This window comes from Gopherus evgoodei, chromosome 2, assembly GCF_007399415.2.
Source record: "Gopherus evgoodei ecotype Sinaloan lineage chromosome 2, rGopEvg1_v1.p, whole genome shotgun sequence".
Classification (NCBI taxonomy): Eukaryota; Metazoa; Chordata; order Testudines; family Testudinidae; genus Gopherus; species Gopherus evgoodei.
The window spans coordinates 63,250,510-63,268,576 of NC_044323.1; the positions used below are offsets into that span (position 1 = coordinate 63,250,510).

Below are 18,067 nucleotides of genomic sequence, written 5' to 3' on the forward strand. Positions count from 1 at the left end.
CATAAGTGGACTACCAGAAAAGGCCTTTCTCCCTTAGGAAAAGCTGTGATCTGAGCTCATATCGAAGGTGGCAAGGGTTGGTCCATGACAAAGGAGCAACCCATTTCCCCCATCTCCAATCTTTTTCCATATACCACAGCCAGAGTGCAATCAGCTTTGTGAGAATTAACTCAGAAACCAGCTGGGTTAGTCTCATGGGTATCCTGGAAGCCACGAAATCCTGAGCAGATCCATAAGAACAGTCATCTATTGAATTTGTCATGAGATATTCAGCCTTGGTGTCATGTCATAATCAGGTTCCTCCCTGTGGGTTTTTTTGGTTTTTTTGTGGGTTTTTTTGTGCCTTTTTACTCACTATCCCCTTAAATGTGAGAGTTTAAAAGGGACACATGAGCTACACATTTTAATTATATTTAAGGTGGATAGCTATAATTGGTCGAAAGATTCCTGCTTATTGATTATGTTCTGCTTGGCTTAATTCCTTCAGTTTAGAGGAGGAAGGGAGAGAGAAGGCTGGTAGTAGTGACAGTCCCTATGGCAATTAGAAGTTCATTCAGGGGCGGGGGTAGGGGGAAATTGAGAGGGAGATTTATGCTAATGAGTCATCAGGGCTGGGGAAATTTTGTGGGGAGGGATTTATATCTACAGTATCTGAGTGGGTAAGATGGACTTTGTGGGCCACTCTGCTGGTTCTTACTTGGGCACCTGGCTGGGTCAGCTGTCTCTCTTTAATGCCAACCTTATGGAAGCCAGGAAGGCTGAACAAGGATATCCCAAAGCAGCTATAGGAATGTATTGTTTCTCAACAACAATATCCAGTGGCATTAACAGTCTGATCGTGCACTCCTTAAATCATAAATTCAAAAAATATGGGCTCCCAGATTTACCTGGATATGTATACCATGCTCATCGCAGTGATAAACAAGCACCAGAGTGGGCCCAGAATCTCTACTATCAAAAATATATGCATAATAGACCTCGGACTATGACCTACCAACCTAAAACTATTTCTCATTTTTTAGGATAAGTAAAATGTCTCCCTTACTGGGATACTTGTTTGCAATGCTTTGCTTTAGCATTATTGTACTGCTTCTTAATTAGATATGGACAGTGATATAAAGAAAACTACGTTGCTTTCATAAGAGGGAACTTTAGGTCTGTAACCCACTGAAGATGTTCATGCATAAACAAAGCGTTGTTAATATTTAACATGAAACCAGCTGTCAAAAATGTAGTCAACAGTGAAAGAGCTATGATACAAGTAAAATTACTTTGTGTGATTGTGTCTCTCTAGGATGACAAGCTTCTTTGAGATGGGATTCTATCTCTTAATAACAAACAACTTCTGTCACATAGTGTTCACATCATATTGGTTTTACAAATCAATAGTGTCAAAAGTGGTTTAATGTAGGTGAAGAGGAAATAGTAAAAAGAATGATTGATCAGTGCTGGAAATAAAGTATCTTATTTCAATAAAAAGTGAATGTGTGAATGTGATGTGTGTTAATTTGTTTTTGAAAGATTTTCTTACGCATCAAATTACAGGATTTGAAGTAGGTTCCTTTTTGATATGCAAGCATAAACCTTCAAATTTTAAGTAAACATGCTTGAACATGCCAACAGATAATGTAGATTTTGCTCTACATTAGTTTTTTTTATTTTTATTACTCCTCAGAAATACTGGCATAAAATTCAGCCTTCATCAAACTGATCACAGCTATACATTCTCCTTCCTTCAAGAACATACATGACTTGGTATAACAGTTGTTCAGAAATACAGGCCATGTACCACTTTTTTATGCATGGAACTTTGAAGCCAAAGCAAGCATGCAAGTCAGTGGAATGAATAAAAACTCTTACTCAATAGTGCACATAGTTCATTTACTTCTGTAGAGTTAGAAATTAACCACTTGAGATTCAGTGATTGTTATAGGATACCAACTCCCCTGACTTAGTAGTCCCAAAATTTGAAACTGAGAAAAAAATCAGGTTTGGAATTGGTAAAATTCATATAGAGTTTAAGAGAAGAACAGAGCTTCACAAAAGCACTGAAAAGGTAATAAAAAGCAGACAATTCAATTTAGCTGTATGGAGTTTCCATCAAGGACTAATATGAGAGCCATTGCTATGCTTTGGAATACAAATGAGCCATAGCAAGAGGGGGATGGGCAGAGTGTGTTACTAGACTGGACATGTGTCCATGATCTTGATGTTCTACATTAATTAAAAACAAAGTTTGGTAGTCACAGGCTATGGTAGTATCACAAACTGTGTGTATGCAATGTGGTTTATTGTTTTCTACATATCACCATGCACAAAACACACTGTTTTGGGATAAGGGTAAGTCACAAAACCTGTGAACAGTCATACAACATAAGGGCTTTTCATATACTCAATGTCACATTGTTTTATGACATTGTCACCAATACCAAATGCCAGTTATTGTTGACATTTGGGTTTTGGGGCACACCTCTGGCAAAAAGAGCAGTCTGAATCAAAGTAATGCTTATTGGGAGCATTTTTCAATACAAAACCCTGCAAGGGGACCCCATGGGCACACGATAGATCATAGGGTCTGCTGCTGAGAAGCACATCATGTAGCAATAAGCAGGAGACAATCTGTGCACTCTCCAAAAGACCCACCAGGATTTTGGCTGCTGGGTCCGCTCCCTCCTCTCAACCAGGTGAGAAGAAGGGAGAGAGAGGATCCATTAATGCCTACTGCTTATCACCAAGGTAAAGATAAAGAAATGGGAGTCATACTCAGATGACAGTTTACATAGATAAAAATCTAGCCCAAGGGATTGCCAGGAAGAAAGGATAAGACCCAGACATAAGGCTCTTAACTTCTTCCTGAATTCATGGGCCTCTGAATTGAAAATCATCTTAATATATGACTCTTGTATAGCCACAAGCATTCAACAATTGCTGGGAAATATCCTCAGGAAGCACATCTGGGTGGGTAAAATAAAAAAAGCTCAGGAAAGTACTGCCCCAAAATAAAAAAGTGTCACCAACAAATTCAGAGAGATTCTCTCAGCTCCAAACCATGACAATGTTTTGAATTCAAGCTCATTCATGTGATGATAAATCCATTGTGCTATGCCCTCTGATATACAGCACAGGCACATCGGACACCAGATTTATGTAGTTTCTAGAAAATTATGGATTCCGAAACTAAACTTTCATACATTTCAAACAAAAAATCTTTACTATTTTCTGTTAATATGTCATTTATAATTGCTTTTCACTGCTTCTGTATATTTTGCATGCTTCTGAGCCATATGACCAACTTTTTTCTCTTTCTTATTACTCATATAAATGTAATGTTAATTTTACTGTTTGTGACCACAATAAAATATTCTGAAAAATTTGGTAAATTTAATTTACTCTTTAGAGAAGAAAGGATGCAAATTTCCTATACATAAGAATAATGTAATAGCTACAAAACAAGTAATAAGCATCTTAATGTCCTCACTGAGATCCATTTTAAAAGGAGGAAGGGAGAGAGAAGGCTTTTACGTGGTGAACTGTCCTCACAGATTTTTTTTCCCAAAAAAGACTTCAGTGTGCACATCTGCCATATATATCAACTGAAATTGTTCAGAATACTTCCTAGAAGTTCTTTTTTCTAAAACTCACCTTCATTTTTAATCTCCAGAATGATGATAATCTTACATTTGCCCTTTTCACCTCCAAATAGTCCAGATATTTTATGAAGTGATTTACTATTTACATTCGGAAACCACTTCATCCATTGCTAAAATGCAGCCACTGCTGGAAAGAATAACAGTTTAACAGTGCATCAGCACTGCAAACAATACGTGAGCACGAGAAGTGAAGAAGAATCCCATATCCACTTGTAACAGTACCAAGACAAGATTACTTTGTTTTCCTAATCTTAGGAGTTGATTGCCCCGTTGCAGTCCATGACTGGGACTTCATGCCACTAATCTCTATGTTTTCAAAACAGTGTGCAGGATTTTAGTCACAAAACTCCCGTCAAAATCAACAGGGAACACATAGGTAATCCCCAGTGCATTACCTTGAAAACTTAAAACTAAGGAAAGGATTTATGAGAAGGTTTCATTAACTGTTATTGTTGTGAAATCCTCAAGCATTAGTGCTTAGAGAAAGGAAATACAAAATGACTGTTAGGGAGGAATCCTTGTTCATGAAGTAATAGATCAGCCTTACACACAGTCATTACTATGTAGTCATGACATGCTTCTCCTCAATTACAGGTAGAACAAAGTCATATTTTAGTTTTGATTCCTCTGTACTGACAGATCGTGGAATGCATCAGTAAAGCTCATTTACTTCTGAGACCCAAACAGCTCCACATACAAAAAAGATTGCAGCAGGAGGGTATCAAGCTTTGCTACTTTCCTAGGCAGGATAAGTGGGAGTATCACCTTTTTATTAATACACAGATGCTTTAAGTAACGACTAAAAGGAATGGACAGGTTCAACATTGCTTACACTCTTACAAAGTATCAAACAATAGTGCAATAATAACAGTTTCATTGTTAAGGTGTTTGTTAGATGAAGCAGCTAAGCACGTCAACAAAAATATAACTGAAGACATAATTACATATAAACAATTTGCCTAAATCAATCCAAGGCAGGAGCAAAACCCAACCAAATAGTAAGTATTTTAAGTGGCTAGAATATGCTCAGAGCTGTACAAAATGTATAGACACTTCTTATCCTGCTCAAAGCTTTACCCGAGTTACAAAATAAGGTTAAAGTCTCACCTACACTACAAAATAGAACTATTGGCCAGAAACCAAGCAGTGGCCAGTATTGCTTGGCACAGGTCTCAGACTGGAGGTGAGGTGGAAAGGCAAACTTTCCATTCCCTTGATCCCTGGCCCAGACATGCACCGAATCAACCTCAAAAGTAATTCAGAGCTGCCTAAGACATGCTCTTAGTTATACATGCTAGAATAGTTCTCTGTGGGGCTGTGTTGTTGGCTCAGGACTACTGAAACAGTATACACCAGCTCTGCCCTCACTCCCTGACTTCCAGCCTGCCCACAAAGAGCTCCTGTGCTTGGTGTGGGAAGTTTGGAATGAGTGGCATAGAGCCAGCTATACCAGCTTTATGCCGTCCAGGGATTCTCCTTATGTTGGGGAAACTTTGGGCAGTTCTTCATCATCATCATCATCTGGAGCTGTCCCATGCATGGAGGCAGCATGGAAAAAAAACACAAAGCATTTTTAAGAAGCCTAATAACAAAATTCCAGTTTAATCAAAGTTTGATCGTATGCCAGAAGGTGGGCTAGATTAGCAGAACCCTTTTAGAACTGGAAAACATTTCCTTCACTGCTCTCCAGGCTGGGAAGCTGAAAATATGGCCTGCCTAAAATAAGCTAATTCTTCTCCCATCATTTAGAATTCCATTGATCCAAAGATCTTGGCTGTCCTGGTATGATAGGATGCATAGGTTTGCTCTATATAATATTCATTCTTAAAGTTATTTTTTTCAGGTTTGCACTGTCAGTTGTAGGCTACAATACATTTGTCATGTCAAAAATACAGAGAATTGATTAATTTATCAGACTATTAATTACTTAACTTCAGCAAAGAATTTCAGTGTCAACTTTTGTTTTTGTTTTTTTAAACTGAGTTTTCCTTTAATTATTCTCTCTAGGAAAACTAGCCTACCTTAGCTTGCTGAAAGCAGCAAAAGTTGTCTTTTCCTGCAGAATCCTGCAGGGACGGTTTGTAAATTAGCATGTCTTTGGCAGTGGCAATGATCTTGACTCTACCTGAATAATCACAGCATCTATTAAACATACTCTTACTAAAGTGAGCCAGAAAAATGATGCCCCTGTGGTAAATATGAATTTGTATATGCTATTAAAGTAAGAAGAAAATGGGTTAATAGATTAAGAGATTAGTTTTTCTCTTTGTATCCCTCCCAACCAGCCTACACCACCTGCCAGCAGACATTACAAATTGAATTCCACTGAAAACCAAGTCTTCAATGGGCTAATAGACTGTTACCATTCTAGTTACTGGTTTAAACTATTCAGCTGATTTCTGCTGCAGTTTTCTCAAGTGCTGAATTCCCAAGTTTCAAAACTATACTAATATTCCCATAATATCCTCTTCAGACAAGGAGGCAGCTTTAAAAACAGCCTTCACTCAAGACCACTACTGAAAAAAATGAACTGTATTATGAAAGGGCTCAATGTGCTTTGGTCAAAATCATCATTTCAAAAACCTCTGAGTGCCACAGAAATGCCAGAATTCATTAGTGACTTTGGTACATGAATCGCCATTCCTTGATTAAGCAATAAGGCACAATAAGCTATGTGTCCTAGTGAAATATCAACACTTGCAAGGCCCGGGGGTAGGTGGAAAGGCAGAATAAAGGGCATGCTGAGTGGAAGAGGATGTTGTTGTGAGGCACTCCTAAAGGAAGATGTACTTTTTTTCTCTCCCCACATCTTGGTTTGGCAAGGGGGTCTAGGATAATTTCTTCTACACCCTCCTGCTTAGGGCATCTTTTGGAGGTGTAGAAAGCATTCTTCTCTATTGTTTAGGTCAGATGAAAAGTTAAGAAACCCTTCTCTGCCCTCCATGATTAGGACAGATGCTGGTGGTGGTCGTGATCGTGGTGTTTTAACCTAAGCATCCAAGCAAGTTCCAGGAGAAGTTTCATCTTTACTCTCCATTTCTTGTACTGAGCATCTTCACGTAGTCTAGAAGGCAGAAGGGGAACTCAGAACACCTAGCCAGGGAGAGGCAAATCTAGCTGAAACAGGGTCACAGGACCTGATGTGAAAAAGCCTCACACAGAACAGTATAACTTTGACGCTACAGAATATTTATGAGGGAAACACACTTCAGTCACGAAACTTATTCCATAATTAGTGCAGACAGATTTTGCCATTCATTTCTTGTAGCTGGGTAATACCTAGAGGCCACAACAGAAATCATGGTCCCATTGTGCTGGGCACTGTTCAAGCACATAGTAGAGATAGTCCCTAAAGACCTTACAATTTAAATAGACCAGATGGACAAAGGGAAGTATTGAGACCCTAGCAACTGAAGTACAAAGTGCCCAGGATCAGAGAAGAAATATATGGTTCAGCTGGAAACTGAACACACACATCCTAAATTCCAGGCCACTAACAAAAAGACCATCCCATCCTTTCAGTTTTACTACTTTCTAGTCTTGTCCACCACATTGTAGGAGACAAAAATTGTTGGAAAAACCTATGTAAAAATGATATGAAAGTTAAAATATTTTTGAATACTCCCATGGCCATCAGGATGCAGGTTAGCAATATTTTGAACACAATTTTTTTATTAATGTGAACATAAATTTTATAACTCCTGGCTCTCAACATACTTTCCAGTTTAATTCATTCAAGCTGTTACCATTACTACTGCAGCTCTGCTTATTGGTTGAAAGAGCCCCATGAAGACGTGAAATGAAGTTATCCTATAGTGAGGTTTACTTTAGTAGTTATATATTTAGGGGGAAAATAAATTTATAAAAGGTATAAGCAAACGTACAGGACCATAACCTGCAAGGTGCTGAATACTCAAAGCACAGTGCAAGTGGCATCCAACACATGGCAGGCCCGGGCCCAAATAGACTGATGTTTTTGACCTTGTGACTTTGGACTTTAAACCTATTGAAGGTCAGTTCTTCATTTTTTCAGGGCATTCAGTGCACACAGATACACTCCAGATAAACAGAGGATCTATCCATGTGATGAACTCTGCAATTTAGTTCCTGGTCACATATATAGAAAATTATGCCCTTTCAGCTACACCAGCAGATCATCTCTAGATCCTTTCTAAACATGCAGAAGTCCTTCTACACTTCCACAAGTGTACAATAAACATTCTTATCAGCTTCCATGATTATCGGCTCTGAGAGTTCATTGAAAAGCAGTTAACACTTGAGTCCATAAGAAGAGAACAATTTCCAAAGAGCGCCACCTAACTGTATTTTTTCTAATGGATAAAATATTCAACATGCAACAAATATAGAAAGTTAGGTCTATGTCACACGCAATTTATTTTATCCTCTGAGATACTGGTTGATAGTAGTGCTTTCTCTGAACAGCAAAAGAAACAGAATTCTATCTTGCATTATTGCATATCAAATGACTGAGTATTGACATTTTTTATTTTAAAATGTCATTTTTACACATAGCAACTGAATATCTCATTTTCAGACAGCTTACTAAAACATAAACAAGAATAAAACATGTCTTCCTGCTATTTTACTGTCTGTAATAAACTCCAAGGTCTATTGCCAAGAGAAAATTTTGAGATTTACGTTTGATTATCAAGAGGAGTAAACGTTTGACTATGTCTGAAAAACCAGAGTAAGAAATCACCGTATAATCAGATTCATGCTGGATGATATGAAAAAACAAAGTCAAGCTTCCCATTGCCTAAATTTACAGATCATCACACCTCTCCAACCCAACACATTGCATTGTTGCAAGGGATATTGAGATCATATAATAGACAGAAGTGGATGGCATATGGAGTGCATGGAGAACCTCTAGTTAATACAAATGGCAAAATGAAGGAAGAAAAAATGAAGGGCAAGTTGGCAGAAAAAGCTGTAAGGCAAGTCAATTTTTTAATTAAAAAATTATGTAGCAGAGACAATGCTAATGAGCCAAAATTCCCACAAGACTATTTTTACTATTTGTCTGATTTTGATGTCCTGATTCACCAAGACAGAAGTGTCCTCGCTCAGACTTGGTAAAGAGAGTATATTCTTTTCATTGCTATAGCAAACAGTACAATTCAAAACACAAGGGCTTCTATATTAATCTGAGTACTTTAGCCACTCACTGTCACTCCCTCAAAGTTACCAGACCAAAAACTGAGCTTCTCTCAAAACACATCGGATTTCTCTAGTCACATAAAATCTCAGAAATACCTGGAAGTTCTTCATAAATGTCATCATCTATTGCTGCAGTGCTGACTGGAGGAGAAACTTGTCCAACATCATCATATTCTTCTTCTTCAGGAATGACATTAGATCCCAAGTCTGTTTAATAGCAGTTTAGAAAATTAGCATTGACGAGAATAGAAGAAGACCCAAAGTGGATGTTTGTGCAGCATACAGCACACTATTTTAAGAGGAATTTTACTGAATCTTAAGAACAAATGCTACTAACAATGGAATTACTTATATGGGTCCTTGTAGAAGAAAAATATATTAAGTACTTTTGTTTTCAGGTCTCAGAAAAGATCTTTAAGATACCATCTGAAGAAAATGAAAGTTGTTTAAGTAAAATTGTGCTCTTCTTCTATATACCGTTTAAAGTGCTTTATGGTCATCAGATTCTCCAAGAGGTATAGGGATAGATCTATCTACAAAGAGTTTTAAGATATATAAAATATTTGGAAAAACAGAGTCCTGGAAAAGAAAAAAACTAATGCAAGCAGCATAATGTAGCGGAGAGACAGGCACGTGCTATCTGAAGCCTGGATTGAAAATGATTATGCTGTATTATGCACAAATAGAACATCAGTTATAGATAAAGCTATTATTAATAAACATTATTAAAAACAAAGAATATTGTTTCACTGATTGACTTACCTTGCAATACAAATTTGATTTCCTGTAGCCATTCCTCTGCTTCTTTGGGAGTAGCTGCTGTAAACTACAATAAGCATAATATTAATAATAGTTATAATGGTAATATAAATACAAACACCACCACATTTGTAATGGAAGGAAATGCAGCATTCCTGTCACTTCTTCAAGGAACCATTAGTAATTCTCTTCATGTCTTCTGGTACTTTTCTTGCAAGGATGCTTCTTATAATGTACAGTTAATTTTGACAAATTTACGTAATTGAAGCAGAGGATGATGGATTTGAAACTCTGATCAGCAGCTGGCAGCTGTGCAGAAAAAAGCTGCTTCTCTTTATCAATGTCAAAGCCAGAAGTGATGAACAAAATTTGCCCTTGACAATTAGAAGACACCCATGAATTTCTTTAGACTGCTGGATACAGTTTTCTTAAAAATGTTCTTGTCAGATTCCAACACACTACTTGACAACTTAATTAACTGGCTTTCAACTGCAATCTTAGATATTTAAAACTTATTAAACTTACATTCCATATTAATGCCTAACTGATAGATCTTTGAATTGCATAGCTGATATGTGCTTCTACCTTGATGTTCCTTCCAAAGCCCTAAGCAATACAATATGTATTTAACTCAGATATTTCTTCTTTGATAACTCCATTTTTTTACTATATAATTCATCCAAAAAATCATACAGATCAATTATATAGAGATATTATAGATTTAATGCTAACACTGAAATGATCAGTAGATAAAAGTAATAGATTTGCTTGTTCTTGTTCAAAAAAAAGATAGTATTTGAACTTAATCTGAATTTTTTTTAAATGTATTTCCTATTACATGAACATACAGTGTAAGTAAGCCAGTGTTCCTTTTTTTCACTAACGTGTCAGGCAGAGTTGTTTTACTGAAATGTTAATGTCTCTGTAACTGGAATCATAACGGTTTTATCAATTTAATTTCAAGACAACATGCGAAGTCCAACCTGATAAATGCGTTTATCAGGAGCCGAGATTTCAAAACAGCAATCCTTCTTTCCATCCTTCCGAAGGGTATTATTCATTCTGACGGTGTAGCCATCTATAGCAAATTCACCTTTCTGTTGTTTGTCTGTTGGAGATCAAAACAAAGTTAGAACTTCATTTACAACAGTGAATGTAAGCGGTCCAGCAGGTTATCAGTTATTCAGATTTTGTTTTGTGTTTCATTAATATTACGATGAACAGGGAGGTTTTTTTTAGCATAATTAGGTGATGCTTTTGGAGATAAAGCTTTATTTTAAAAGAAGGTATAAACTAAAGTACATTTTTTATGTAGGATGTGTAAGAAATCCCACAGAGAGATGTTTGCAGACGGTGGTCCTGTTTAGCAAGAAGTGCATGCTATGACATGCCCAGGGAAAGCCAAGAATTGGAACATGGAACTCGCAAGATAAGTTTACCATAAAGCAGTCTCTCTTTCAGTTTCAATGGGAAAACCTTTCTAGGTTATTTATAACTTGCTGAGTCCCTTGCTAAACTTATCACTCTCTTCCCTCAAAACAGTAAACTTCAAATTCACTTTTAAGCAACTGTAAAAGCCTCTCTTTCTACTGAATTCTCTTCCAGACGCACCTTCTTTGTGCAAACTCATCAATCAATTTAGAAGCTCATTTAATGCCTGCAGTGTGTTCCAAGAGAATTCTCCACCTAACACTACAACTGTTGAATTACAAGCCAAGAAGAGGATAGAATTTGATCACAGTTCAACACTTTGGGCCATGTGTTTATATCACAGACAATTCCAGATCACAATTTTATGTATTCTCAAGGTTCTTAAGGGACTGACTTACAAACAGCTATTCTGAAAGTGAGACATGGCTTAAAAAAAGCCAGGGTTTAAACACACAAAATGTTTGGATCAAGATACCGCTGTGTCTTTCAGAGACTACACTCTTCAAGGTAGGGCCTGTACCATCTTTATATGTGGAAAGTGTCCAGTACAAACAAAACAGGAATAAGTACAACAATAATGTTGAGATCCATAATCTCCATATGCCATATTGCTATCCTCAAGGTAAAGATGGCTGAAGTCTGCACTGTAAATCTTCATGAGTGATACTTCGCCCACTCCTCGTATGTTATTGTGCACATGAGAGCTAAATAATGAAAGCAGCACTAAGGCCTTTACTACACTAGAAGAATATTCATTGCTGATGAGTATTAGCAATGGGTTCACTTAAACCAGTGCTGAACACAGCTTAGCAGCAAGTGTGGCCAAGGGGAAATAATTTTCAGCACCTCTTCAGAAACATCAATATATGCATTGCTGACACCTGTTGTCAGCAAGGGATACTTTTCCTGAGAAGGGCAGGAAAGGTTTAACAGACTATGGCCTTCCACAGAGTTGTTGCATACCTAGAAAACTTATAGAAAAGTTCATCTATTCTCTGCTTCTTTGACAGTGAAATTCACTTCACCTGCACAAAGCCCAAGCAACTGCATTTTACTTGGAGGAAATGGTACCATGCCCTATGCACTGACTTTGGGGGCTAAGGTGCAAAGGGAGTTGCGTAATGGTGAAGGCCTATCCCGCTTGCCATCCTGGGGACAAAGCAGAGGGATGCAGCACTGCTTTGTCACATAAATACAAATCCTGTGGTTCCTTTCTTGACCTGCTCATATACCCATTTATGCAGAGTCATTGTGGTTGTGATGCCAGGGGTGCATAGTCAGTCACTATACAACTACTCTGCTGGCAGCCCCACATGCACACAGTCCCAAATCTATTTGTGCTGCCCCACTACAACAGAGTGAGAGTTCTCCCCCAGGCCAAATAAACACTGAATAACAAATTTTCACAAATGAATTCAGAGCATAAAATTGAGTTCTCTACCTCCTTTTCCTATTACTTCTTCCAATAACTTTTACTATGTCTACATTAACTACTGTTATATAGTATTAATATTTTATGTCTGTTCACTCCTCTATCCTCACCACATGTGCAAAATTCATGGAATTATATATTATCATACTGAGGCAGACACTAGAAATAATAACTTGCAACAGGCTAACCAAGTCCCTTTTCAATGAAATTCATTTCAGTCTAGAAATTTTACTGTTCATTCACTTATGACCACAGGGAGCAGATGAAGTAGATGACATTAATTTCTCACTCTCCGTGCTGGAAGTTTATCAAAACCCAGAAAGACAGTAGCACAAATATGGAATAAACAAATACCAGGTTCAAAAGGTAAAACCATTTTGTCAAGATAAAAATGAGGCAAGTTATTCAAATTTAGTATCTTGGCATATTTGTGAGAAATTCTCTCTCATACTGATGACCACTTTATATGGTAATACAGTTTTTCAGAGTTACTCTAGATGATCTCTATACTGTACAAGTTCCTTCAAAAAAACAATACAATTAGACTACAAAGAATGCAATACAGACTGCAATATATGCGAGCATAGCATATGCTGTTCATTTTGTCTTGGATTGTTTTATTGTTTATATTATCATTGGTTTATCTCTCAAAACACACAACTCCAGTGCTAATGATAATTACTTGTGTGCACCAGCAAGAAAATATATACCCTTACTAGTAAATTCTTCCAATCAACTTTACAAAATAGGCTACCTACAGTATTGCAGTTTTCTCTCCCTGGTGACACGTGCAATAAAGGACTCCCAACTAAGACCGTGATCCTGTAAAGACTTTTGCACACGCTTGAATCTATGCACTGTGAGCAGTCCCACTCAAGACATATGACTGCTCCCAGGCCCCCATTCAAAGCCCAGTGAAGTCAATGGAAAGATGTTCATTGACTTCAACAGGCTTTGGGTCATTCCCACAGTGCATGAATTAAGTATGTGCATGAGTCTTTGCAGGATCAGGATTTGTATTTTTACAGAGGCTTTCTTGCAGTTATCAGCTTACAACAGAAATATATTTCTGGATACCTTGAGCTCTACTGTGATGAGAAGTTAAACAATTGTTATCATTTTAACTAAAATAGCTCAGACTTAAAGATTTTTACTTGAATTTGGAAGTTAGTTTCCTACTTTATTTTAGTGTTGGCATATTTTAGGCATAGATGGATTCTTCTGCCTCCTGGGAGTAATTTTGCATTTTTCAACTAAATTCCACAAGAACTAGGAGGATTTCATTTTCTGATTCCTGCATCTCCAACTCAAACCAGAGATTTTGCAAGGTCACAGTGTAAAAGTGACGGAGCGGCCAGGGGAAAAGTACTATGAGCAGAATACAATTTTCAGTGAAGGGGTAGTATTCTCATGGCCTCTCATTCTCGTGACAATTAGGCCTGCTCTACACTGGGGCGGGGGGGAGGGGAGGAGGCAGAAATAGATCTAAGATACGCAATTTCAGCTGTGAGAATAGCATAGCTGAAGTCAAAGCATCTTAGATAGTCTTAGACTGACTTACTTCGCATCCTTGCAGCGCGGGATCGATGGCTGCTATTCCCCTGTCAACTCAACTTCCGCCTCTCACCTGGTGGAGTTCCGGAGTTGACGAGGAGTGCGTTCGGGGATCGATGTAGCGCGTCTAGACGAGACGTGATACATCGATCCCCGATAGGTCGATCACTACCGGCCGATACCCTTAGACTTGCAATCTGATAACAGGAAACCCCTGGGTTGTTACAGTATGCCACACAACTGCAACAGTGTAATATTGATAATTCTACTAAAGAGGGACATGAACAGCATTAAGCCAACGTTATTCTAGTATCATCCTGCTAACATGATTCTCTGAATGCCCATTTCAGAATGTGGCTTTATATTGTTCCTATCTCCTCTCTCATGTGCATGTCAAAAGAAAGAGAAAACTCTGGGCCCCTGTGGAGAATTTTTGCTCCACAGAGCTATACTAGTATAAAACTAGTATAAAGCAATGAAAATCAGGCCCCATGTGTTTATTTTGTATAGCAGCTTTGACACAAAGTATATTAAAAATATTTTACAAAGATCAATAGTAAAGTATAAGATAAAACTTCTTATTTGGGAGGTATAGGCAGGAAAAAAGACATGTTTTTGACTGAGATTTGAGAGCCTGTCAAGTGGAGAAAAGCATTCTAGGTTCTCACACCAAAAGTGGTGAATTATTGTGTTGGATGGAGATGACACGAGTGCTAGGTGGGCAGAGGGAATCCTGAGAGAAGCTGAGAAAGACAAGGTTTTGAGGTAGCATTGGGCAACTGCATCCATGAAGAATTTTGAATTAAAGGAGGGTGCACCTTCAACTAGATCTTGAAATGATTGGGCTGCCAGTTTGAAGATGAAAGAGAGGTGGCCATACTTCTTAGCACATGTGAAAAGGAAGGCTACAGCATTCCACAAATCCTAAAGTGTGGAGAGAGCTAGGACTGTGGAGAAGGGGGTTGATATAGCAAGGCAGGAGGAGACAAAGACAGTGTGGGATTTCAGATAATGATAAAGTATGTACAGTATTTTTATATGAGAGCTTGTAATGACTCTGAATAACAGATGCATGCAGTATTTACTTGTATCTAGGTAAGCATTTTATCTACCCCAGAGCCTGGAGCAGTTCTAAGCTATTATGATGATACTTCTATGATCTGTTAGGTCAATGGGTATTTTGGCAAGCACACTAATACTGAAAATGTCAGCTATGTCTGACAGTCAGAAAATGCATTTTGATCTGGTAAATAGTATTAACTGTTTTTGTAATATAGGGCTTGTCTACACAATGGATTAATGTGCACTAGGGGAGTGTAATTTCTAAAGTGAACTAGGGTGTTGTTTGTTAATTTGTCCATGTACATCCTGCTGGTGTGCAGAAAATGTTCCCTAGTGTGCTTTAACCCAGTGCATCAGATGGGTTTACACAGACCATATTACTGCCTTTTAGAAATCACATCCCTGTAGTGCACCACTGTGTAGACAAGTCCTAGGGTGACCAGATGTCCCAATTTTATAGGGACAGTCCCGATAGTCAGAGCTTTGTATTATATAGGCACCTATTACCCCCCACACGCTATCTCGATTGTGCCTTACTATCTGGTCACCCTAACAAGCCCATACTCTTAGAATATATTTAGCTCTTCCTTAGTTTTGAGATTAAGGTTCTCCCAGATCTTTGAGACTCTTTCCAATGTTCTACATTGTTTCATATTAAAGTAGGTCTCATATACACAATAAACATGCTTGCTAAATATTAAAGTGCTAGAACCTCCCAAATGATTTAAAACTTCAAATTTTGGAACAGTCCTTTCAAGATGTCTGTGCAAGAATGCATTTCTTTTACAAGATCAAAAAAGCATGCAGCCATTTTTTTAATTACAAAAGATGCCAAAGAAAGAGCAAAAATTGTACTGCCTCGTTACAAATGTCTTTTAAAAAATGCAACAATCCCCGCCCCTAAAAAAAAAACACAACCCCAAATCGAATTAACAGTATCATGAAAATGATGATAGAAAACTTAGTTATCAAATCATGTCTGTGGCACTTTAAAAATACGTATGTAGTACATTCATATGTAGTATACTGACTAAATAATCATTTGAGGGAAACTGGAGCTACAGTACTTTTATGGCCAGATTTTCAAGAGAGCTCATCGAAAAAAATGGGAAATGCTGAGTACTTTTGAAAATCTGAGCCAGATTAAACAGAGTAGTATTTATATTGCTTTAAGTTTCATCTTCAAGAAAACTGAGTGAAATTCCAGTGGACGCAAATGTCTACGACACACTGTTTAGGATTCCAGTTTACATTTTATAGGTTGAAGTGAAGAGTAGGAAACTATTGGGTCAGATGCTTGGCCCACTATGGGCCCTGTAAAGGCAGCATGATGACTGCTGGAATGGTGATTCGGGGCCAAAGAAGCTGGGCACAAACTTAGAACAAGTTTACGACTGCTCTAAGTTGCCAGTGCTGATAAGGGAAGAGGAACTGTGATTTAAAGCCACCTTCTCTTACCTCTGGTGCCGCACAGAACATAGCTCAGCTGGAACAGAGAATCTGAGCCACTGTTTTACATTCTGCTTGATTAATATTTTTTTCCATTTCATGTTTCTTTGGACTTCAAAAGTTTAATTATTACTATTTACGTATATTTTAGTAGGGTCTAAAGGTCCCAGTCAGGGTCCAATTGTACTAGGTGTTATATAAACATGTAAATCTGAGCTAAATTGTGTGTTTGGTTGTGCATGCAACCCCACTTCCCCTTATTAAAATCAACAGGAACTGCAAACGTAGTTAAAGGCAAAACTATATGCCATGAGCTTTTAAGAAAGAAGAAATCTTTGACCAAGTTGTGAGTATGTATTCTCATGTGTATACTTGGCAAATCAATTTCAAACTGACATGCATTCAGTTGATAAGTGGAGAGAACGCGGGCTTGTTGACTGGTCGTTACATGATTGTGGTGTCTCTTCCTGCTGTGTCTGCTTTGGTTTGCAGTAGCTTGCAATGGACTATTTAGACCGTGTTATTTGTGACCTAAACATAAAAATACAGCTAAAGGAAATCCTCCAAACACCAGAGTTAGTGCTTATTGTTTTGAACAGAGGACATGAATATACAGTAGTGATTAAGAACATCTTGAAGACAAGGCTGGTGGTTCTTTAGAGTTAACTTGATACACTCCTCAGTATTAAGAGGAATTTAAAGTTAATGATTAAAACATATTTAATATAACAATTCTTGTACATGCAAAACTTGACTTCTGACCCATTGACTTCTGATCTGGAATTATATGCAAGGAAAAAATGCAGGATCTAGCCTTTATGGGTAGTCACAATGAAGGAAGGAGAACTGGACATATCTTAGGTAGGGGGTTTAGACTGGATTCAGTTGTATTCCTGCCATTGTTAAGGCTGGTAATATAACTGCAAACTTGACCACCTCATGGTTAACATTGGTAAGAAGCCTATATATTTAGTCTGTGTTGAGAAACAAATACAATAGTAGCAACAGACTGGAGGCTCTGCGAGGAAATTAAAAATCTTTCGCAATAGTTTTAGAGACTGAAAAAAATGTATTAACAAAAAAGGTTGCTGTTAATAATACATTAAATGATATATTCAACTCACAAAAGGAAGCTAGGGAGAACATACAAAAAAAAGCCAAGATCACTTTCTAGGGGAAGAAGAAATAGTAAAAGAAGCAAGCCAGGATCACATCAGGACATTCAAAAATGTTTTAAGAATGATCAAACTTTAGAAACAGAGACTCTCTCTTAGAATTCTAAAGGAAGCAGCAAAGGAAACAAGGAAACATTTAACAGATACCTTTAAAATCTCTGGAAACCAGGAAAGCATCATAGTCAGAGTAGGAAGAGGGAATTGTAGCAAATGGAAAATTGCACACATAAATCCTGTGGGCTTTGAGATAAGACATGATCCCTACGTCTGCATTTAAAAAAAAAAAAAAAAGACAAGATTAGGTTGATCAGCATAGTTAGAAATGCAACACTTAGAAGACCAATGCTACCAGGCTATTCAAACAGTACCACAGA

At 37.7% G+C, this 18,067-nt stretch overlaps 1 protein-coding gene across 3 annotated transcripts in view; it reads right to left on the reverse strand.

Moving 5' to 3' along the window:
• The window catches only part of SKAP2 (src kinase associated phosphoprotein 2), a 159,915-nt gene that overhangs the window by 33,199 nt on the left and 108,649 nt on the right, over positions 1-18,067 (reverse strand). For all 3 annotated transcript variants that reach the window (XM_030550839.1, XM_030550841.1, XM_030550840.1), the window contains 4 exons: positions 17,841-17,960; positions 10,574-10,698; positions 9,594-9,657; positions 8,928-9,038 (listed from right to left, as the gene is read on the reverse strand). In XM_030550839.1, the coding sequence (XP_030406699.1) occupies positions 8,928-9,038; positions 9,594-9,657; positions 10,574-10,698; positions 17,841-17,960 (420 nt within the window). The remainder of the gene's footprint in view (positions 1-8,927; positions 9,039-9,593; positions 9,658-10,573; positions 10,699-17,840; positions 17,961-18,067) is intronic.